The 23,706-nt window shown below is 35.0% G+C and overlaps 1 protein-coding gene across 1 annotated transcript in view; it reads left to right on the top strand.

The window, feature by feature from the left end:
- Positions 1-23,706, top strand: part of VPS13C (vacuolar protein sorting 13 homolog C (S. cerevisiae)) — a 183,907-nt gene that overhangs the window by 157,091 nt on the left and 3,110 nt on the right. Inside the window, exons 68-81 of the mRNA XM_010840782.1 lie at positions 2,240-2,321; positions 2,433-2,502; positions 3,127-3,238; positions 3,342-3,455; positions 5,580-5,719; positions 7,303-7,384; positions 8,532-8,645; positions 9,435-9,510; positions 9,932-10,095; positions 11,648-11,693; positions 13,200-13,323; positions 14,041-14,155; positions 19,423-19,511; positions 22,971-23,094. Of these exons, the coding sequence (XP_010839084.1) occupies positions 2,240-2,321; positions 2,433-2,502; positions 3,127-3,238; positions 3,342-3,455; positions 5,580-5,719; positions 7,303-7,384; positions 8,532-8,645; positions 9,435-9,510; positions 9,932-10,095; positions 11,648-11,693; positions 13,200-13,323; positions 14,041-14,155; positions 19,423-19,511; positions 22,971-23,094 (1,452 nt within the window). The remainder of the gene's footprint in view (positions 1-2,239; positions 2,322-2,432; positions 2,503-3,126; positions 3,239-3,341; positions 3,456-5,579; positions 5,720-7,302; positions 7,385-8,531; positions 8,646-9,434; positions 9,511-9,931; positions 10,096-11,647; positions 11,694-13,199; positions 13,324-14,040; positions 14,156-19,422; positions 19,512-22,970; positions 23,095-23,706) is intronic.

Genomic DNA, 23,706 nt, shown 5'->3' with positions numbered 1-23,706 from the left:
CTCCATGACCCAGATAATCATGATGGTGTGATCACTCACCTAGAGCCAGACATCCTGGATTCCAAAGTCACCTGGGTCTTAGGGAGCATCACTACGAACAAAACTAGTGGAGGTGATGGAATTCCAGTTGAGCTGTTTCAAGTCCTGAAAGATGATGCTGTGAAAGTGCTCCAGTCAGTATGCCAGCAAATTTAGAAAACTCAGCAGTGGCCACAGGACTGGAAAAGGTCAGTTTTCATTCCAATCCCAAAGAAGGGAAATGCCAAAGAATGCTCAAACTACTGCACTAATTTCACATGCTAGCAGAATAATGCTCAAAATTCTCCAAGCCAGGCTTCAACAGTACATGAACCCAGAACTCCCAGATGTTCAAGCTGGATTTAGAAAAGGCAGAGGAACCAGAGATTAAATTGCCAACATCCGTTCGATCATGGAAAAAGCAAGAGAATTCTAGGAAAACATCTACTTATGCTTTATTGACTATGCCAAAGCCTTTGACTGTGTGGATAACAACAAAATGTGGAAAATTCTGAAAGAGATGGGAATACCAGACCATCTGACCTGCCTCCTGAGAAATCTGTATGCAGGTCAAGAAGCAACAGTTTGACCCGGACATGGTACAATGGACTGGTTCCAAATTGGGAAAGGAGTATGTCAAGGCTATATATTGTCACCCTGCTTATTTAAGTTATATGCAGAGTACGTCATGTGAAGTGCCGAGCTGGATGAAGTACAAGCTGGAATCCAGATTGCCAGGAGAAATGTCAATAACCTCAGATATGCAGATGGCACAACTCTTATGGCAGAAAGCAAAGAGAAACTAAGGAGCCTCTTGACAATGGTGAAAGAGGAGAGTATAAAAGCTGGCTTAAAAGTCAGCATTCAGGAAACTGACATCATGGCATCTGGTCCCATCACTTCACGGCAAATAGATGGGGAAACAATGGAAACAGTAACTGCCTTTATTTTCTTGGGCTCCAAAATCACTGTAGATGGTGACAACAGCCCTAAAATTAAAAGATGCTTGCTCCTTGGAAGAAAATCTATGACAAACTGAGACAGCATATTAAAAAGCAGAGACATTACTTTACTGACAAAGGTCCATATAGTCAAAGCTATGGTTTTTCCAGTAATCATGTATGGATGTGACAGTTGGACTATAAAGGAAGCAGAGCGCTAAAGAACTGATGGTACTGAACTGTGGTGTTGGAGAAGACTCTTGAGAGACTCCAAGGAGATCAAACCAGTCAATCCTAAAGGAAATCAACCCTGAATATTCATTGGAAGGACTGATGGTGAAGCTGAAGATCCAGTACTTTGGCCACCTGATGCAAAGAGCTGACTCATTGGAAAAGACCGTGATACTGGGAAAGATTGAAGACAGGAGGAGAAGGGGGTGACAGAGAACGAGATGGTTGGATGGCATCACTGCTTTGATGGACATGAGTTTGAGCAAGCTCTGGGAGATGGTGAAGGACAGGGAAGTCTGGTGTGCTACAGTCTATGGCATCGAAAAGAGTTGGACGTAACTTAGCAACTGAACAACAACAAAAATCATACATCAGAATTGATATCTTTCTTTTTGTTTATGTTATTCTTCTTTCACATATCCTGTGATTCACCATACTAATTATCCAAGGCTAAATGACCACTGAGACTTTTAATTTTGTCATATGTTTTCTTACACAAATTGTTATTTTTAATATTGCTTTAAATTTGTCATCAAATCCCAAATTAAGATTTTCTTTTATTCTTCTATATGGGAATGATTAGGGCTTTATTGGAGGCTGTTTTTATCAAACGGTTCATTTGCTTTCTCCCTTCCTGCCTGCCTCCATCTCTTGTTTTTAACTACGGATTACTGCTTTTTAGGACATTTTTGTTCTCTTTTTCTTAATACCTAACCTGTAATTTCATACGCAGTCTTCACTTACATTTTTATTTAAATTATATATAGTTGAAATCTCACATGATCCATTGATACAAATATTTCCATCAGTGGTGTTCATGCTCCACAGTTCTAGTGCAATTATGAGAGTGTTTATGTATTCCTGTATGTGGAAACTTGCCCTTGGTGAGATATATAAGAAATTTAGATTTAAAGTGAAACTTTTAATAGCAGCACATACAAAAAAAAATACAGATATTATTTATGATGTAATTAGTGGCATCTTCTGTAATACATCTCTGAAACAAAAGTTTAAATTAAGTACGGCTGAATCAGTTTTCTTTTCTTTAGGTTGATAGTCAGTTACCAGGTACAGTGTTCCCTGTTGTATTTCATCCTGTGGCCCCTCCAAAATCTATTGCTTTGGATTCAGGTAAGAAAAAATTAAGTTGAGATATACCCTATATATAAAAGTTGAATAGATATCATTTTGACCTACTAGAAAGCTTGATTGCCTTTTTCCTGTTTTCTTTCTTCCTTTTAGAGCCCAAACCTTTCATTGATGTGAGTGTCATCACAAGATTTAATGAGTACAGTAAAGTCTTACAGTTCAAGTAAGTAAAGATACCCTTGATCATCTAAAGGAACTTAAAATGAGACTCTGCTTTGAAAATACATTATGTTTTAGAAGTGACTTTTGTATGAAAATTATTTCCACCTGAATGTATCAATCTACTTTATGGTCAAGTGATTTTATATGTTGAAATTTATTTTAATAATAGCCTCTATATATTTTAAAGTGTGAAATTCCTTCAACCACTTCTCCCCTTTGTAACTTCCATTAGAATATAAAATAGTGAAATATAAATGATGTGTTTCTGAGGTGTGTTCTTTAATTCCTGCGGACTTTAAAAATTAGATAATATATGCTACATCATCATTGTTCTTATATCTTCCATAACATGGTAAATAGAGCATTTGGAACTTTTTATGCTAAGTGTTAATATAGCAGTATTACCCCTAGTGAAACTTTTACTTTAATTAAAAAAAAAAGATCTCAGTCTAAATAAACTTCGATCTTGCTAACATAACCCTTGTTTTAGAGATCACGGAACAAGATCTTGCTGTGGTTTTTGGCCAAAATCAAAGTTTTAACATGGAAAATTACAAGCTTTGATAAAATGCCTTTTTCATCCTTAAAAAAGCTTTTTCTATTAAAAAAATGTTTTTTTCCTTAGGTATTTTATGGTTCTCATTCAGGAAATGGCCTTGAAAGTTGATCAGGGATTTCTAGGAGCTATCACTGCGCTGTTTACCCCAACAGCTGACCCTGAAGCTGAAAGAAAATGGGTAATTTTTATTTTGGGGGAATATTATGAAAGATCAACCATTCTTTTCAATAATTGTTGTAGAAAAATATTAAGGTAGAAAATCTTGGTTAATTCTTTTTCAGACAGAGTTGATCCGGGAAGACTTAGATGCTATAAACACAGAACTAGTGGGGACCTCAGTGACTGATACATCCATGCTTAGTTTCTTTGAAGATTTCCATATTTCTCCTATAAAGGTTTGTTGTAATTATTACTTTGAAAATTTGACAGAAGTCTTGTAGAACTTTTAAAGGATCTGTATACAAATGTGGGTTTTAATTTGTTGTATCTAATATTTGGAGGGGAGTTTTGTTTGATTAATTGAAATAATTAAGACAGTTCTCTGTAACATATGTACAGCCACAATTCCCATAGAGAAACCACCAGAGCATGATCTCTAGTCTTGAATTAATAACCCCTTTCTTCAAGGAAGAAGCTGACAAAAGCATTTCTTAATTAAGCAAAGAAGTGCTCACCAACATTTAATGTTGTGGTTGTGCTTTGTAACTCCTCCCTGTCTGAATAGAAAGCTATAATGGGTGTCCTAACCAGCCTGTGAAAACGCTGAAGTTGCTGTTACACTGTTGATGTGGTATTTTCCACCCTTCCAAAATTCGATTGTAACTAGGGGAGTGGAAAATTGGATACCTTTCACTTGCCTGATTTTGTCCTTTATGAACCCATTTCCTTGTCTCCTTTTGTTATTCCTTTTAGCTTTTCTAGGGAAAGGTGACTGCTTAGAGAATCCACAAATGCTATCAACCATAAAGCTCTAAACTTGTGTAATGGGCCAGATTTACAATTAAGTAACTCTTTAAAAATATTGATGATCCTTTACATTCTCAAAAACTGTTAACAGCACATTATTGTCAGTTGCATTCACCAATCCATTCAGCTAAGTGAATGGAAGTATAAAATGAAGTTATTGTTATAAATTGATATATTAGTTTGGTGATATCAAACATTGATAGTGTTAGGTTCAGAATTGATATTGTTTTATGTGGTGAGTTGTACACAATTTCTTTTTCATTATTAAATGAAAATCAGTTCTTTATGAGATTGGACAATACCTTCAACAAATTGTTAACTGAAGACCTGCTATTGAAGTTGCTGTTGAAGATATAAAATGACTTCATGGGGTTTATAATCTCCATGGGGTATTACAGGTTTATAATTTACCTATACATATTGTGACTCAGTTAAAAATCCTCCTGACAAGCAGGAGACATGGATTCAATCCCTGTGTTGGGAAGGTCCCCTGGAGAAGCAAATGGCAATCCACTCCAGTATTCTTGCTTGGGGAATCCCATGGACTGAGGCAGGTTACAGTCCATTCAGTCACAAAGAGTCGGACTTGACTGAGCGACTATGTAACAACATTTTTAGGTGCACTGGAAATTGTCCCATAAAGTTGAATAACTAAAATTATGACTATCATGGTCATTTTCTTACTCTGTAGGAAAAGGCTGGATCTCTTTTCACCTAAGATTGCCTTTCATGAATCCCAGCCCTCTCTAAGTCTGCAGATGGACAAAAGTCCACATGTGAGAAGAAATTCAACAACCAGGCTTTCCTAGCTTTTCCACAAGTTCCCTCTATTGAGCTCTCTGTTGATGAGGAAGAATGCCTAGAGAATTGGCAGAATGAGAAGGCATAGTTATCTGCTTTACTTAACACATTGAATTACCTTCTGCCTGTATCTTCTGGCACTGTCACACTAATGTTGATGCAGCACAAAGTAGAAGAAGCTAAATGGGAATGTGAAAATCTCATGGTTAAGTCCGAGTTGAGGGGTTGCGGAAGCTGAAAACCTTATTATTCTTTTAACCATTTATTTGGAACTTGCTAAAGTGTTGCCATAATTGTCATGCTGTTGTTATGGTGTTATCATATAATTATACTGCAGTTATTCTTATTAATTGTTACTGAAAGTTATTTATCTTGTAGAAATGATTATCCATTATTTTGAGTTAAACTGCTGGTAGGCCAGTTGACATGTTTTTCCTCTTAAAATGATTATGCTGTTTTTGCAAAGTGTTTTTTTTTTTTTGGTTTCCTCCATATAAACACAATGTTATATATAACGTTTGAATAAAATTATAGTTCCATTTTGGAACTATATTGGACAGGTTGATTTGTATTTTATTAGAAAGTAAATATGAGGATCAGAGCTGTTCTGTGTAATATATAGAGTAACATAATAGTTTTCTTTAGGATTCTAATTGAAAGATACATTTGTTTGTGTCTGGACAATTTGGTGTCCATGTATGTAAATATTTTTGTTTTTAGTTTTCATTTATTGAACATTATTTTCCTTTTAGTTGCACTTGAGTTTGTCTTTGGGTTCTGGTGGTGAGGAATCAAACCAAGAGAAACGGGAATTGATTCCAATTCATTCTGTCAACCTGCTGTTGAAAAGCATCGGTGCTACTCTGACTGATGTGGATGACCTTATATTCAAGTAAGAGTTCTGGTGAAGTGTGTTAGGAGGTTTTATACCAGGATGCTGTTTCTGGTATTCATTCTTTTCATTTGTGCTAGAAGTTACCTTAGAAAAGTGATGATTCTTACTACTTACACTGTTAATAGTTTGGACTTTAGGTATATTTATTTTACTCATAATGACAAGGTAAAGAGTCTAACATTTTTTTCAGTTATCAGCATCTAGATAATACCTGAATATAGTATAAACATTGAATTATTTTAGTAGTATGTTATAAATGGACCATGTTTTAAGTGAAATTATATTTAGAAATATATAGCAGTAGGATTAGATTTCAGTATAATTTGTGGCAAAGTATAGATAATAGCTCCTTGCTGCCTTTAATATAAGAATATTTGTGTGTGCCAGATACATATAAATTCAATGAATATTTATTGAATTGAATGTTCAACAGTGGTATTAGAGAAAAAATTCATTAATACTATTTTTACCTTGTACACTATCAAATTTTATAGGACTCAAAGGCTTAAATATTAAATTCAAATGAAAAGAGAAAGACTAAGGAAAAACAAGTTAATTGCTATCAAATCTCTAAATAAAAGGAAACCTTCCTATGTTTAAAAGCAATGGAAAAAATCCTGATGGAAAAATAAAAATTAATTTGACTACATAAAAATTAGACTCTTAAAACAAAATCAATGAAAATAATTAAAAAACAAAGAACTGGGATGATATGACAAGTATAGCAAAAGATTAATAATTTAATTTTTAACCTAAAAATTCGAATGCTGTAGGTACTAGAGAAGAATGTTAACTAATTCATAAAAGGGAAGATACAGTGGCTAATAGATATTAGAAATGTTTAGCTTTATTATTTATCAAAGAATATATGCAAATTAAAGCAAATTATCAAAGATTTTCAAAATATGAGAAATCCTAGTACTAGAGAGAAGTGCATCTAAGAAATGGACTTTTTTTTTTATCATATGTACGAGTGGAGAGGGATATATCTCAAGAGTATTAAACGTTTTTGTAGTCTTTCACTCAGTAATTATTTTGGGTAGGAATTCAGTCAGAAAATAATCTTGAAATGCAGCTAAAGTTATATGCAGAATACGCATGGCAACTCTGATTATTATGTCAAAATTTAGAAATATCTGATCATGAAAGAATTGTTTGACCCATCCACATGATGGAATGCTATGTTATTAAAAATGGTTACATCAAAATTTGAAAACCTGTAAGTATATTTATCTAAAATGTTGAGTATAAAAATGCATACAGAGTGTTTTAATATTTTTCAGTTGTGTAGAAAAGAAAAGAAAGAATATGAAGTGGAAAATGAGGAAAAGAAAAAGTTTAAGAAAAAAATTCACTGTGTAGTGGGATTATGGTCAACTTTTTGCTCTTTATGTGTTTATGAAAGATTTGCATGACAATGTACTATTATCATAGTTTTGGCATCCTAATATTTAACATCTCAAATTATATGTACAAACCTAGTTGTGACTTAGAAATGATTAATTTATCACTGAAATTTTAAGTCTTTTTTTTTTCTTCCAAAAAATAATCTTAGTACTTTTGACTCTTTCTCCTCCCAGACTTGCTTATTACGAAATTCGGTATCAGTTTTACAACAGAGATCAGCTCATGTGGAGTGTTGTTAGACATTACAGTGAACAGGTAACTTCCTGTCATGTTAACAGTAGCTCATACGGAAGATACTTCATAAAATATTGACATTTACCTAACTTACTGCAATTCACAATCTCATTACTTAGTAGTTTTCTGGAATGATTAACTTCTATTTCTTTAATTCCACCTCCGCCCCTCTGCCCCCCACCAACTATGTAAACCTTTTTAAAAGTTTCCTTTAGTGTGTTTTCCTTTTGCAATTATACATTTACCACTTTGGGAAAGAATAGTGATTTAAGGGTCATTACATTTTATTCCTTCAGTGACTATAGTTTCTAAGCATAGTGTAGTAGAATTGCCAGGAGACCAAGCTCCTCTTACTGATGCCTGTCACTCCAGGTTTGAAGTCTGTGCACAGAGACACAGTAGCTGTTTAGGGGCACTAGAGTACCATTGAGTTTCCCAGGTGGCGCTAGGGGTAAGGAACACACCTGCCAGTGCCGTAGATATCAGAGACGCAGGCTCTGTCCCCGAGTCAGGAAGAGCCCCTGGAGGAGGGCGTGGCAACGCACTCCAGTATTCATGCCTGGAAAATTCCACGGGCAGAGGAACCTGGCGGGCTACAGTCCATGGGGTTGCAAAGAAGCGGACATGACTCAAGCGACTGAGCACGCACGCATGAGTACCATTGCTATGGGGGACATTCCTCTTGCCTTCCTCTGCTGAAAGGCCTTTTCTCTTACGGTGTTTAAACTTGATTTTTACATGTCCAAATAAGGATATTTTTTCATTTGGCTTTTTGTTTTGGTTATCAACCCATTTAGTTCATAGCAATACTGATAATAATGTAACAAAAATGAGTACCAATTATTGAAATATATATTCATTTAATATGCATACTCAGCCATGCCTCCCAGTTTACAGATTAAAAGAGCAGGGCCTATAGAGACTACGCGACTTGTCCAAGGTTATGTAACTGATAAAGGGCCGACTTTGCCTCAAACCTGAGTTCTATCCCATTTGAAAGTCCCATGTAAAGTACAAGCATAATGCCTGGAACATAGTAAAACGTCACTGCAGAGTTTTCCTTTAACAACCTAATTTAGTCAGTATCCCACTTTTTCCACATTGGTTCATGATGTATTTTCTTACAATGGTTGCAAAGAACTTCATTTATTTATTTATTTTCCTGTAGTTCTTGAAACAGATGTATGTCCTTGTATTCGGCTTAGATGTACTTGGAAACCCGTTTGGATTAATTAGAGGTCTATCTGAAGGCTTTGAAGCTCTTTTCTATGAACCCTTCCAGGTACTGGTCTTTTATTTATTTTAAGTGTAGTATAGAAAAACGGATGTTCTACTTTTTATGACAGATAATTCATATTTTAATTGTATCTTGGAACTGAATAATGTTCAAATACCAAGTACATCAATTTTATATATTTTTAAAATTACTAGAGATAACAGTAAAAGATTGTTTTAGAACTAACTGAGCACTTCTAGTATCTGGGTAATAAAGCATGCCTACATTTTCTAGGATTTAATGTAGTTGTTAGGAAGAGTGCTAAGTAGACTGAGAACATTTCAAAACTGTGTCACCACTGTGTAAAGAACTAATGGGCATTGAAAGCTGACTTTGTTTCATAGTCAAGCTTTCCTCTAACCTGTTCTCCTCCATTTAAAGGATGCAGGATCTCAGTGTGGTGAGGGTTTCAGAAGGACAAAGCAAAAAGAATAAATGGAAAAACAGGAGAGCCCAAACTGTGTGGACTTTAGTCTTGCTGTCAGTGTGGCTTGCTTTAACAGTCTGATGGCACTTGGTCCTGGAAGGCCAATTTCCAATTTTGATTGAAGCCAATGATTTATTCCTCTCCAATTTTTGTCCTCTTAAAGGGTTTGCTAAGATCATGTGGGTTAAAAGTATCTTCAGACACAATAGGTGTTCTATCAGTTTTGGGATTAGAAGGTGAAAACTGTCAGCACAATGTTGACGTATCTTTGGGATTCTGTATCTTCATGGAAATTCTGAAATACTAGATTCAAAATCTTAAACGTATTTAAATTTTAAGTAGCAAACTTTTTTTAAATTTTCGACCAGGGTGCTGTTCAAGGCCCTGAAGAATTTGCTGAGGGGTTAGTAATTGGAGTAAAAAGTCTCTTTGGACACACAGTAGGTATGTATTACATATTTGTGTGTGTATGTGTGTAAATATAATTATATTATTATAAGTTATTATTAAATTCATTGTTTATAAAAAATAAATGACTATGTTTAAGAAAAGAGGGTTTTGCTGTACAATAATCCTTCTAAAAGACGTGTTCATTTGTTCTTAAATGGAAAATAATTTGACACTGATCTGAGGGTTTTTTAATATGTTAATTTGTTTATTTAATATGTTGATTTGTTAATCAGTGTACTTGAAATAGTTTTATTCCTCTTCTTGCTAAGTGGAAACTGAATACAATCAATACCTGCCTTTTTGTATAAGGGACAGAATTTTAAGCACCTGTTAGTTTCAAGCAGCCACATGCTCTCTATTGCAATAATGCTCTTCAAAGAAACAGTGTGATTTACTTCTCTGGGCCTTTTGATAGGTGGTGCAGCAGGAGTTGTATCTCGAATCACCGGCTCTGTTGGAAAAGGTTTGGCAGCAATTACAATGGACAAAGAATATCAGCAAAAAAGAAGAGAAGAGATGGGTCGGCAGCCTAAAGATTTTGGTGACAGCCTGGCCAGAGGGGGAAAGGGCTTGCTGCTTGTAAGTCTCCTGCTGAATCTTCAAGAAATACTAACTTACAGATACACTTTAGCATATGTACTGGTTGTGTGGCACGTGGAACACTGCTTGTAAGTAAAAGTCTGTCAGAGCAACAGTAGTGATAAATTGCACACTTTCTGTTTCCTTTTTTGTTGTCCTTTCCCTTTATCAGCATCAGTCTACCCTCCCCCCCAGCCCATTCCTAGACTTTGGTACTTGGGCTGGAGTGAAAACTATAATGATGGCAGATTAGCACTAGTGTGGAAGGTGGGGAAGTGGAGCAGAGGAATGGTGGAGGTAACTGGAAGGAGAGAGTCATCGTCTTCAGGTCATCATCAGTCAACTGTTTCTATAGAAGGCAGGTGCACAGGTTACGTGTTATAAACCAGGAACTACCTTTCATTACTTTTCAGGACTATACCATTCAATTATACAGGTAATACATGACTATCTTCCTTATGAGTAATTATAAGAACTTCTAAATTATTTTTTTAAGTGGGTAATGGGAACCTAGGTAAGGCTATAAAGTACTCTTTGATTATCCCTCTCCTCTTCCTAGAGGTATCTAATCTTTTCAGTATAATATACATCCGTCAGTTCTTTTTCTGTGTGATATACAGCCGTTTTTAGTTACTAACACTACTTGAAACCTATGTAAAGAATGCACAAATATTACTTTTTAAATTTTGAAATTAATCCAGTAGACTGTTAACTGCTGTGTTTGTGCCTGTGATTTGTAACGTGTATTGTCTCCTCAAGGCGCTTTATTTGTCAGGTTATTTGCTGTCCATGAGAGGTCCCTTCATTTTTGGTTTTCCACACTTGGCACTAAATTATGGAGTAACTTCATTGGAATTTGGATTTCCCTGGTGGCTCAGACAGTAAAGCGTCTGCCTGCAATGTGAGAGACCTGGGTTCAATTCCTGGGTCGGGAAGATCCCCTGGAGAAGGAAATGGCAATCCACTCCAGCACTCTTGCCTGGAAAATCCCATGGACGGAGGAGCCTGATAGGCTACAGTCCATGGGGTCGCAAAGAGTCGGATACGACTGAGCGACTTCACTTTCCTTTTCCCTTTTCATTGGAATTTATAATTAGATCTCTAATTTTCTCAACTCATTCATTTTACTGATATGGAAACTGAGGCTTAAAGAGATTGCATCAACTAGAGAATCCCATGGACAGAGGAGCCTAGTGGGCTAATGTCCACTGGGTCACAGTGAGTTGGACATGACTGAAGCGGCTTAGCACGCATGCACACAAATCAGCTGGTGATTGGTGTCAGAGTCAGATGTAAAAAATGTTCACCTTCTCTACTCTTCTGACTGTTAAAAAGTTCTGCTTCTGTAAAGTGCTTCATTTAATATGTGCTATGAGGTCATATTTTAAAAATCAGAGATCTCACTTATACATGCATATTCTCTGTCAAGTCCTTGTTTTTTTTTTTAAAAAAGTTATTCCTGTAATAATATGTCTGTAGAGACCTCTAGTGGTCGGTTTAAAATTAAGCACCTTCCATTCAGGCTTGACTTGATCTATAATTTCTCTCTCAGGGAGTTGTTGGTGGAGTGACTGGAATAATAACAAAGCCGGTGGAAGGTAGGTAGAGAATGTTTCCTTTCTGTACAAAGTCTGAAGAGTTGATACATGGTAAAAGTAATAGATGTTATTGTTAGACTAGATTCTCTTGGACTCTCAATAGCAATTGACTTTTTTTTAATCCTAGTTAAAACACATTCTTTATTCAGTACAATCCCTATCAAAATCCCAATAGTTTCTTTTTTCAAAGATTGATGAACTGATTCTAAAATCTATATGGGAATTCAGGGGAACTCTAAATAGCCAAAAACATCTGGGGAAAAAAAGAATGAAGTTGGAGGACTTATACGATTCAATTTTAAAACTTACTATAAAGTTAAAGTAGCTATGACAGGTGTTTCTGGCATACAGATACACATATAGATCAATGGAGTAGAATTCAGATTTCAGAAATACATGTTTATTGTTATGGTCAATTGCGTTTTGACAGGGGTGCCAAGATAATTCGATAGAAAAAGAATAGTCTTTTCAACAAACGGTACTGGGACAGCTGGATATAAAGATAGAGCTTATATATGTGACCCAGCAATTCCGCTCTTAGGTATATACCCAAGGGAATTGAAAGCCTCTGTTTGCTCAAAAACTTGTACAGAAATGTTTATAAAAATATTACTGATAATAACCAGAATGTAGTAGCAATCCAAATGTCCATCAACTAATGCATGGATAAACAAAATGTGGTATAAGCCATACAAATGGGTTAACATCCATTTATAAAAAGAAGTCAGGTATTGATACAAGTACAAGATGAATGAACCTTGAAAACGTGATTCTAAGTGAAGAAAAGCCAGTCACAAAAGGCCACATATTGTATGATTCTGTTTGACCAGAATAGGCAAATCCATACAGATAAAAATTAGGTCAGTGATTGCCTAGATCTGCAGGGTAGGGAGGAAGGAGGTAAACTACACAGAATTGGGAAGAGGGTTTGGGGAAAAATAGGAAAATAATTGCTAATAGGCATGGGCTTCCTTTTTGAAATAATGCAAATTTTCTAAAATTGATTATGCTGATAGTTGCAGAGCTGTGAATATACTATAAAAACGTTTTATTTGTATACTTTAATGGGTGAATTATATGGAATGTGAATTACATTTTTATAAAGTTCTTATATTTTTAAAAAAGTACACTTCTTTAAAAATCTCCTGATGGTTGGCAGTAATAATAAGAATAATATTTTCTGGTCAATTCTTAGATCCTCCAGTCATAGTTACTAACTAAACTCCTAGATCACTAGTTGTAAAACTTGAGTATGCCTTAGGATTACCTTGGGGGTTTGTAAAAATGCAGATTACTGGCTGGGAGTGGGGCCTCATAATTTTGCATTTTTAATATACTTTGAAAACCACTCTTTTATCACAGGTTAGGATTAAATTTAACCTCTTTAGAACGTCAAATTCTAGGAGCTTCCTGGGTAAAACCATTCAGTATTTGACTTAGATGTTCGTTGAGTTCAAAGTTGCTGATTTTAAAATCTTTATACTTTCATTGTCTGGTTTTATGAAGGTGCCAAAAAGGAAGGAGCTGCTGGATTCTTCAAAGGGATTGGAAAAGGGCTTGTGGGTGCTGTGGCTCGTCCAACTGGTGGAATCATAGACATGGCCAGTAGCACCTTCCAGGGGATTCAGAGGTAATTAAATATGTGCACCATGTACAGGTCACATGTCTATGTGCTGATTGTTGCTAGGAGTACATAAGTATGCTAAATACTCTGCCTGCCCTTAAGAACATTAAAGTCTGATGGAGAGCTCTTACTGGTCCACAAGGTTAGAGCTCCCCCAGAGAGGTGTAAGAAGAGACTTTTTTTTTAATGGCTCATTTTCTCTTTTATTTGACAAATGGTTATTGGTCCTTACTATATGCCAGGCACTGTGCTAGACACCATGGAATAAAAGAGTGGATGGCCTACTCCCCGCCTTTATTATTAAGAAAAGGTGGGGGAGCATGAAGTCAAACTGACCTGGTTTTAATATTAGTCACATTATTTTGGCAAGTTATTTAAAATTACTGTTTATCAAATACTGATATATTGTGTTACATAGTGGAGCTTCCCTGGTAGCTCAGTTGGTAAAGAATCTGCCTGCAATGCAGGAGACGCAGGTTCGATCCCTGGGTTTGGAAGATCCCCTAGAGAAGGAAATGGCAACCCACTCCAGTATTCTTGCCTGGGAAATCCCATGGCAAAGGAGCCTGGCTGGCTATAGTCCCTGGGTCACAAGAGTCTGACAAGACTCAGCACAGTATTCATGGTTCATGTGTTACATAGGATAGTGGTTGAATCAATACAATAATACATTTATGTTATTTTGAGAGATTCTCATGTGTTTTCTTATATGTACTTACACAGGGTTGCAGAATCAACAGAGGATGTGTCCAGGCTCCGTTCCCCTCGCCTGATCCATGAAGATGGCATCATTCGGCCTTATGACCGACAGGAGTCTGAGGGCTATGACATATTTGAGGTATAAATTCTGTTCTTTACGATCATGAGTGAAATTGAATTTTAAAGATTTCTACGGTCAGAGCTTCATGGCTGGTTCCTAAAGTTCCTGATTCATGAACTTCTTTAAAGATTACACAGGAAACAATGGTATGCAGGGTAGAATTTGATTATTTTATTTTATTAGCATAGCGTATCAAATAGGAGTAACTCATCATTTTTTTCTTTTCTGCCCAGGATCAAAGCTTTTTAGTGCAGAAAGGATAATGTTGAAAGTAGTCATAGGCTTTATTACTGTTTGTACTGAGCGCCTTATGTTGTTAAACTTTGGTCCTCTGCTTATAGCTAATTATTGGAATTTTGCTGCTTCCTTTTCTCTCCTTTTCTCTCAACCAAATTAATTTATTTGTCCTGTATTGTAAATCTAGATTTATTCAGGTAAACAGAAGCTGCAAGAGAGAAAAAAGATTATGTACAATTATAATCTTTTGTTAAAACCTTGAAACTTTTTTGGAATTTCTTTTGGTTTATATTTTAGTTTTAATTTTGTAACGTAAACAATATACACATATGTAAAATGCTATTCTCTCATGACTAGCTTTCCTCCAAAATAAAATTTTTAATATTTTTCTACTTTGACTTTAAAATAAAATGACTCTTCATTGTTCTTAGCCTTTGGTTTTTATAGTATGTGATTACATTTTACCTTTCTGCATGCTTCTAACTTTATTTTCTTTCTTTTTTCTGCCTACACAGCAAGAACTGGAAATACAGGAGTAAATGTTTTGTATACTACTACTTGATTTCATCCTTAAAAATCAAAACAAACTGTGGTATTAATTGACTGTCCTGATCTATTTAGAGTGAGAGTCCATTTTGATGAAATTATCTTTACATTTCTTAGCTCTCTCTGAACTTTTTATTGTAGTGGCTTGGCTACAGATAAAAACTGTGATATTCCTAGTAATATTGTACAGGAATAAGAGGTCAATATAAAAGATGAAAAGATGCAGGAAATCAACTTTGTTTTATATTTAGTTGGAGGGATACTTTATTGAACTTTTACTGTCATCCTGAGAATTTCTCCTTTTCTTATGGTATTCATATGCGTTTCTGGTAAAGTCGAAAAAAAAAAAAGAAGAATTCTTATGTCCAATCTGTGTGTTCTTTATGTATATGAGTCCTGCTGATAGAATTACATACCTGTGTTTCATAAATCACCATAAATTTACTCAAGTTATGAAACTGTTGATTGGGGCATATATTTTAAGAAATGAAGTATCACGTGCTCTGGGCTTCCTTGATGGCTCTGTGGTAAAGAATTTGCCTGCCAATGTGGGAGACTTAGGTTCAGTCCCTGGGTTGGGAGGATCCCCTGGAGAAGGAATTGGCAACCCACTCCAGTATTCTTGTCTGGGAAACTCCTGTGGACAGAGGAACTTGGCGGGCCACAGTTTGTGGGGTCACAAAGAGTCAGACACAACTGAATGACTAAACAACAGTCAGTTGCTCTGGATCAGTCCCTCAACCTCAAATAAGTATTGGCACATCAATTTTGAGAATTTATTCCCTTGCCTCTTTTTCTATTTTAACTTCTCTATACTCCTGCTAGATAAATTGCAATCATTTTCTAATTATGTTATGTACAGTCTTAGCCCTTCGTATTTATACTTTTTAAAAATTAAGTCTCCTTATTGGTTATGCTTATTTCACAATTATTAGATGTAAAAATAGAAATTGAACATGTAATTAAGCAGATTACTTATGTGGCTTTTGAATTGATGGATGTCTTTATATTTAAAAACCAATCTCTTTTGCTTTTAAATCCTTCAAGAGGATGCATAATCCTAATGGAAATTTTAAAAAATATAAACTATGATTTTGAAATTAGCGACCCCAGAATAAATTTTCAACATGTTATATTTTGATTTCTCTTTTTTCTATAATTGATAAAAATGTTAGATTTAGCAGTATCTTATCTAGCAACTTTCATGTTTCCTCCCAAAATTGGAAACAAATTATGAATTTAGATTTATTGTGTTTTACATTTAAAGAGAATGAAGCTGTTAACATACAACTGTTCAGTTGCATTATATATTTTTAAACTATAGTTATCAAAATAATAAATTGAATGCTTCATATTTGAAGCAAGCACTTTATAGAAGAATTTGCAGCCCCATGAACTGTAGCCCACCAGGCTCCTCTGTCCATGGAATTCTCCAGGCAAGAATACTGGACTGGGTTGCCATTTCCTTCTCCAGGGGATCTTCCTGACCCAGGGATTGAACCCAGGTTTTCTGCGTTGCAGGCGGATTCTTTACCGTCTGAACCACCAGGGAAGCTTCCTATTTGAAACAAGCACTTTAAAATAGAAGAATGACATCCAAAGACTAGCCTGCCTAAAATTGTAGCTGAAAAACTTCTTGCGCCTGGATAATTGAGGGTTGGCAGAAATGGCGCCTCATATACAGTTTCTATGAGAATCAAGCACAGTAACTAATTCAAGATTCTATCTTAAATCATCACTAATAATTATTCTTTCTTCTTAGATAAAAGTAATATTTTTTCAATTTTCCTGGAAATATTATTAATACAATTTTATGAGACTTCTGGGAAAAATTTTTTCTTCACTGTTTACTTTTTGATCGTGTAGCTCTTTAGTGTTCTTTTCCTCATGATTTCTGTTTCTTCCAACTGCATGTCAGTAAGCACAAAACTTCAAGAAACTTTATTATTTTAGCTAAATATAGTCATTGTGTGTGATTCAGTAGTTTTCGTTAAGATATGAGAACTGGAAGAAGTAGAATGATTGTACATTAACAAAAGAGCTTGGTAACTTTTTTCCATGGGTAGCAAGGGTAGGCATGGATAGTTAAGAAGTTTAGGCTGTTTCATCCCTTACTATCTTGTAATCAGTTAGTTAGGAACAAAGTATTTGATTATCTACACTGTGCTGGATATCCAAATGAAATGAGACTTCTGTCCTTAACAGACCAAGTATAACAAAATGTGTAAACATTGAAGATCACTAGAGGGTAAAATTATATCCTCCTTAGTGCTTGCTATAATATGGGTACATTCTAAATAATTTGGAATAATTTGGGAATCTGGATTTACCCCCTTTTCTTTTCTCCTGAGTATTGTTCTGCATTCTTTAAGAGTGAGCTTTGAAAATTACTGAATTATATTCTGTGTTTTCATAGGATATACTCTTCTACTTATCCTCTCTTCTCCCAGGATAATTACCATCTACACACACACACACACATTCATATAAATACTTACACAGAGACATATATGAAATATATATATATGTATAGCCAGTTTTTGTTTAATATTCATCTTGCTTTCCATAGTTAATGATTGTATAATATTTAAAATGGCATTCCTTGCTTTTTTGTCTTAATTATATTTTTCCTGGTTCTTAGAAATGCTTCATTTTTAATTCTTGCTTTATCTATTGAGCTAACTTTACCTCATATATTTGACTATTCCCAATTCTTGACATTAGAGCTGTTACCATTATTTTACATTAATGACACTATGATACTATATATATGTTTAATATATTTTACATTAATGATACTATGATAATATAATGATGTAATAAACATCATTATACACATTGCTTTTTCATATCTTGTATTATTTCCTTCGAATTTACTTGAAAAAATTGAATGCTTTTGCTAAATATTATAAATTCTTCCAGTTGCCTTTTTGGGAAGGAAGAGTGAATATTTTATAAACTCATCTGCCATAGAGACTGAATCTCAGAGTGTAGTGGGTTTCAGAAGTGCTGAAAACTAGGTTTCTGTAATGTGTTATGGTGGTAAAATATACTTTAAAAGCTTTAGTTTTGTAAAATGCAAAGCTTATAACTAATGAAAATGCATAGTGGTAGAAGATGGAAAGCGAGTAGTATTGTATATTTCATCTCAGATCTAAATGTTTTAACATATTTAAATTTCAAGGCTGAAAATAAATATACTAAATTGTTATTTTCATTTATATTCACTTTAAAGGAATTAAGGTATAAATATTAAAAGATATTAGTTAATTCACACAAGAAGATATGAAACAAGTAACTGTTAAACTTCACTTCTCTCTGAGATTCATTCTGAAGTTGAGACATCCATTCTGAGGTTGAGACCCCCATTCTTTAGGGATTCATCTTTGTTGTTCATGGCTTTTCGTAATTGGTCAAAGAATGACGGAACCAAGGATCTTTAAAAAAAAAAGTGTATTTTACTATTGAAATAATAAACAAGTGTGCTTTCTCTGCTTGTGATTATTATTGATTATATTATCCTTTTGATAATATTGATGTATTCTTGGTTATAAATTGTTATTATCTTATTTGTTGGGTATGTTTATGTTTTATATTTTCATATATTTTCTCTAATTTTTAATTATGCATTATATATAATGTCAATAATATTTCATTAGCATTAATTGTAAATGTAACTTTATTGATATTTAATGTTTGTTGATTGAGGTCACAATAGTTTTGAGATAGTTAAAAAATGTATTTTAATGTGCTACTATTTATACTTGAATTATTTTATGCTTGTAATTGTATTCAGTAATAAATTGTGCCAGCTGTTTGAAATCTTAGAAATTCTTCATGTTTGTATTAAGATTGCCATTAAGTTTTCTTTTCTACCAGGAATATAATTCTAGTACATATTTGTACTCCTCATGCATGTTTAATATATAAGACCAAATATTCAACAATATTAGTTATCTTGAAATTTTATTATTTTTATTATTGTAGATCAGTGGTTCTTAACATTTGAGAAGGATAACAGACCCCTTTAAAAATCTGATGAAAAATATGAACTGTCCTCTGGAAACAAGTTCAGAAACACATATTCAAAATTTTGTATTGTTTTTATGGTATTTCATAGGCCTTCCAAAGTCCTTCCAAGGACCCTAGTTTAAGGACCTCTGGAATGTTAATGTCCAGTTTTATACTAGCATTGGTTCATATAAATAAAATTTGTGATTATTTCTGGTAAAACTATTTAAAAGTTTTGGAATTATCACACAACAAAGTGTATTTTATTAGAAGATTGCTTAGTAAGCATTTAATAGTTACTTGACTTTTAAGGCTCAGTGAAAGTCTATTTATAAAAATGCTGTGAACATTTTTCTAGCTTCATGTGCCAATCTGTAGAATTGTGCTTTTGGTTTTAATAATTTTTTCCTAACTGGCACTAATATAGGGTATTGGAAATACTGTTCAGATGCATATTACAACACAAATCTTGAGTCTTCTTTTCTTTTCAGAATCACGTCAAAAAGTTAGAAGGAGAGACTTACCGATACCACTGTGCTATTCCTGGGAACAAGAAGGCAAGCTTTATGGTTACAAATAGGTATTGACTTCAAGTGACATCTTTTCAAATGCTAACTGTATATATTATAAGAATTTTGGAGACGAAAATGACATTGGATTTAGATAACTATGCTTCAGCTGCAAAATGTTCATTGTCATTGTTGTTCTTTAGTCACTAAGTCGTGTCTGATTCTTTGAGACCCCATGGACTGTATCCTGCAAGGCTCCTCTGTCCATGTGATTTCCTAGGCAAGAACACTGGAGTGGGTTACCATTTCCTTCTCCAGGAGATCTTCTTGATCCAGGGATCAAACCCGCATCTTCTGCATTGGCAGGTGGATCCTTTACCCCTGAGCCACCTGGGAAGCCCTGTTCATTGTCATAGAATCACAGAAATTCAGGTCTGAATGGTTCCTTCAAGATCATCTGTTCTGACCTTCTCGTTTTAGAGATGCTGAAACTGAGACTAAGCGTGGTTTAGAGGCTTAACCAAGTTACACAACGTCTGAGAGACAGAATCAATTAGAGTTTATAAGTACAGTAGTATACCTTTATATGTGAACTGTATGTCCAGTTATGGAGGATGAATTTACTTTTTCTCACTAGGTTTTATTTTGGAGGTTGAGCATACCTTTGTAAAAGTATGTTATTATATCTTTGCGTCCCATTTTCTTTCTAAATATTTTGGGAGTAGTGGATAATTTTTCCCAATAAAAGAACTTGGACTAAACTACTAAGTTTATTTTCCTAAGATCTACCCTAATTATTCTAATTACAGATAAACAATTTTCAAAACATTCCAAGTTATGTGTTTCTTAGGACTAAAGCAAAGCACTTAGAGTAGGTAACATTTATATATTAGATTTCTTACTACTGCATTTAAATGTATTTAGGTGGGAAGGAGAGAAAGGAAAACTTGAGAATTCAGGCTTAAATCTACAAACTGTTTCTAAGAGAGAGTTAGCTAGTCCTCTGATTTGGCCATTAATTAAATCAAAATATTCACAAAACAATCTAAAGAGTAGTTTTTATACTTTTTATGTAATTCCATACTAAGCAGTGGAAACCCATATTTTGGGGATTGAATGTAATATTTTAGTAGTTGTTTGATTTAGGCATTTGGTAGGAATATTAACGTGTACATTATACATCTATTTTTCTTCAAGTAAGTTGAAAAATCATAGTAATTTAAAATCATAGTAATTTCAAATCGGATCACTTGTAGAGATTTTCAGAAGACAATTAGTAAAATAACATTCCTGACCAGCTCAGTGAGTTACTCTGCCTTAGGTATGAAGGGGCAGCGTTTAGAGACGAGGGTTGGATGACTGAATATGAAAGAAAAGGGAATACCAGATGACTTCGTTGGTTTTTGGCTTGAGTACCATTTACAGTAGTTTGGCGGAAAAGATGATGACTTGTTTCCATTTTGAACTTAATGAGTTTGACATAGCTTTGAGATATTAAAGTAAAGGTCAAGGAGATGTGTAGAAATAAGTATAGGTGTAGATACGTGGAGTTTGGATAAAGATATGGAGTTGAGATCCAAGAGACCATCCTGAGAGAATGTGTTATTCAGAAGACCAAGATTTGAACTCCGGGAAACGTGGTGCAGGAGGGAAAAAGTGAAGGAGGTTGAGGGCAGCAGGAGGACAATTGTATTGTCGAAATGGTCAACAGTAGAGTTTTAAGACAATCAAAACGGTGAATTGCGTTTGATGCAATGATTTGTATTAGTTATCTTTAACTCTTATCTCTATCTTCTGATTCTCTACTAGGCAGGAGGCTGGGGGTAGGGGAGCTGGAGTCCACTTCCTAAAGACTGTTTGAAATGGGTAGGGGTGTTGGAGGTTGTCATAGTCATTGGAGGCACTGCAGGCACTTGGTAGGCTGGGGCCCTGAATGCTGCACTTCCTACAGTGCTCGACACAGTCCCAAATATACCCACAATTTCAGGAGCACCTGTGCAGAAAGATGCAGTGCCTGGGGTCTGTATCAGTCCTTACCCCATCAGTCACTGAGTTCATTCACCCCTACCTTCTAAACATCTAAAATCTATCTCTTTCTTCTCCTCACAAGCCACCACCTTAAATGAGGGTCTCGCTGTTTCCTAATTGGACTATTACGGTCACTTCCCACCTTCACTGTCTACCCAATCTCTCCTGCTTTGGCCATGACTCTTCAATAAGAAAATTTATCATATCATTTCCATCATCTGTAGATTAAAGTCAAAATTTCTTAACAACCTCCACTACCCCCTCAACCCCACCCGCCAACAAAGAAAAAAACCTTCAAGAGCTGGCACCAAGCTAATTTTCTCACCGCTGTATATGTCTGGTACTCCAGCTGCAGACCTCCACCTTCCTTAGATAAATCTTTCCTTTTTTGTACCACCATATATGTTACTGCACTCTTCCCTTTGTCTAGAATGTAATTTCCTTAGAAGACTTCCTCCTTTCAAGAATCAGCTCTTACCCTACCTAGTTTATCAACAGTCAGTTCCTCGCTCCTGTGTGCCAAGAGAATTTTCCACACACTCCATTAGTATTCTTGGGCTTCCTTTGTGGCTCAGCTGGTAAAGAATCTGCCTGCAATGCAGGAGACCTGGGTTCAATCCCTGGGTTGGGAAGATCCCCTGGAGAAGGGAAGGGCTACCCACTTTAGTATTCTGGCCTGGAGAATCCCAAGGGGGTCACAAAGAGTCAGACCTGACTGAGTGAATTTCACTTCCCCTTTTAGCCTATAAATACCTCTCAAGTAGAAAGCCGGGTCTTTGTTTCTCCAGCACCGTGCGCATTCATAGATTCAACAGCTCTCCTTTCCTAGTTTTACTTTCTGTTACAGAAACTTTGGAATCAAGTATAGTTATATCAGTACCCAATCTGAATCACACACTGGGAAATCAATGTGGATGCCCTTTAAGGATTCTGTGATTTTTTTTTTTTTTAATTGCTGTTGAGTAAAATGAGCTGCTCACTCTGTGATATAGTACATCAGTATTAAAATGTTCAAACCTGGTATTTATTAGTAGGCCTAACATGAATCTTTGCTGATGTTTGAAGTTTGTGACATTTCTTTCCTGATTAGAAGGCATACATGATTGACAGTAAAAAGCAATTAATAATTTTCCAAGTAAAACATTTTCAGGGGCTTCTGCCTTTATTACTTCCTGGATGAAAGTACAGCCTGTTCCTTATGTGTTTTAAAGAGAATGATTTCAGTTTTCTGCTCAGTTTTTTTAAAATGACACTGTCCTGAATTTTCCGAGATTGGCAGAAGGGGGATTTTTGAAGTTCTGCTGTGTTAGTTGTGCTATGTTCGCTCTTTATTTGACAGTTATCTTTTTTTTTTTTAAATGTGAAGCATACGTTTTTTTAGTGCTCCAGGTTATATTGCTTACTAAGCAAGTAATATCTATGGCATCTAGTCAAGGGAAATATTAGAACAACTAACTGTTTTTATCAATACCTATATATTTCTGTTTCCTTTTGCAAAATAGGCGAGTTTTGTGTGTAAAGGAAGTTGAAATCCTAGGCCATATGTCCACAGACTGGCAATATCTATTTGAAGATTTTGTACAGCCTCCCACTGTCGATGGAAATCTGCTCAAAATATCAGTTGTGGTAAGAAAACATGAATCACACACCTTTAGAGTAAAAAATCTGTTAAATGAGTAGAAACCAGGAGTGCTTTCTGACTCTTGTTTTACAGTTAACTGCATAAAGTATTTGAAGAATTATTATTATTATCATATGCTGAAGAGTAAAGGAAAATGTAATTTGTGTTCTGTACTTCGTTTTCTGGCAGTCCTTGATGCGCTGAGTGAAATATTAAATCTCTTCACTGAAAGAGTTAGGTTCCTTTTTGGTAGAAGAATGGAAGTGAATAGAAGTGGGGTTTTTGTTGTTGTTGTTTGTTTTACTTCAAATGGATATGATTTTGCTATAATATAAAATACTCTTGGAAAGATTCCCCGTTTTAGGATTTAAGGAGATTATTATAAACATTATGTCCAGAACACTCACATTTAGTAATGTTTGGCATTTATAGAAGACTAATGCATTTTAAGTATGTAATAATGCTATCATGTCTTTTCCTCTCCATTTTCTGTGGAAAAACTTTTTAACTGTATAGCAAGTAATTGGCAAAAATGATACCCTATCTTTTGCTTACTTCTCAAACTCATTTTACTTTGTAATGTATAATTTTTCTTATATATGTTGTAATTCTATTTT

The sequence above is a fragment of the Bison bison genome, unplaced genomic scaffold, assembly GCF_000754665.1.
Source record: "Bison bison bison isolate TAMUID 2011002044 unplaced genomic scaffold, Bison_UMD1.0 scf7180017864146, whole genome shotgun sequence".
In the NCBI taxonomy this organism is placed as follows: Eukaryota; Metazoa; Chordata; class Mammalia; order Artiodactyla; family Bovidae; genus Bison; species Bison bison.
Note: the sequence above shows the minus strand (reverse complement) of the source record. Positions and strands in the feature narration are given on the sequence as shown.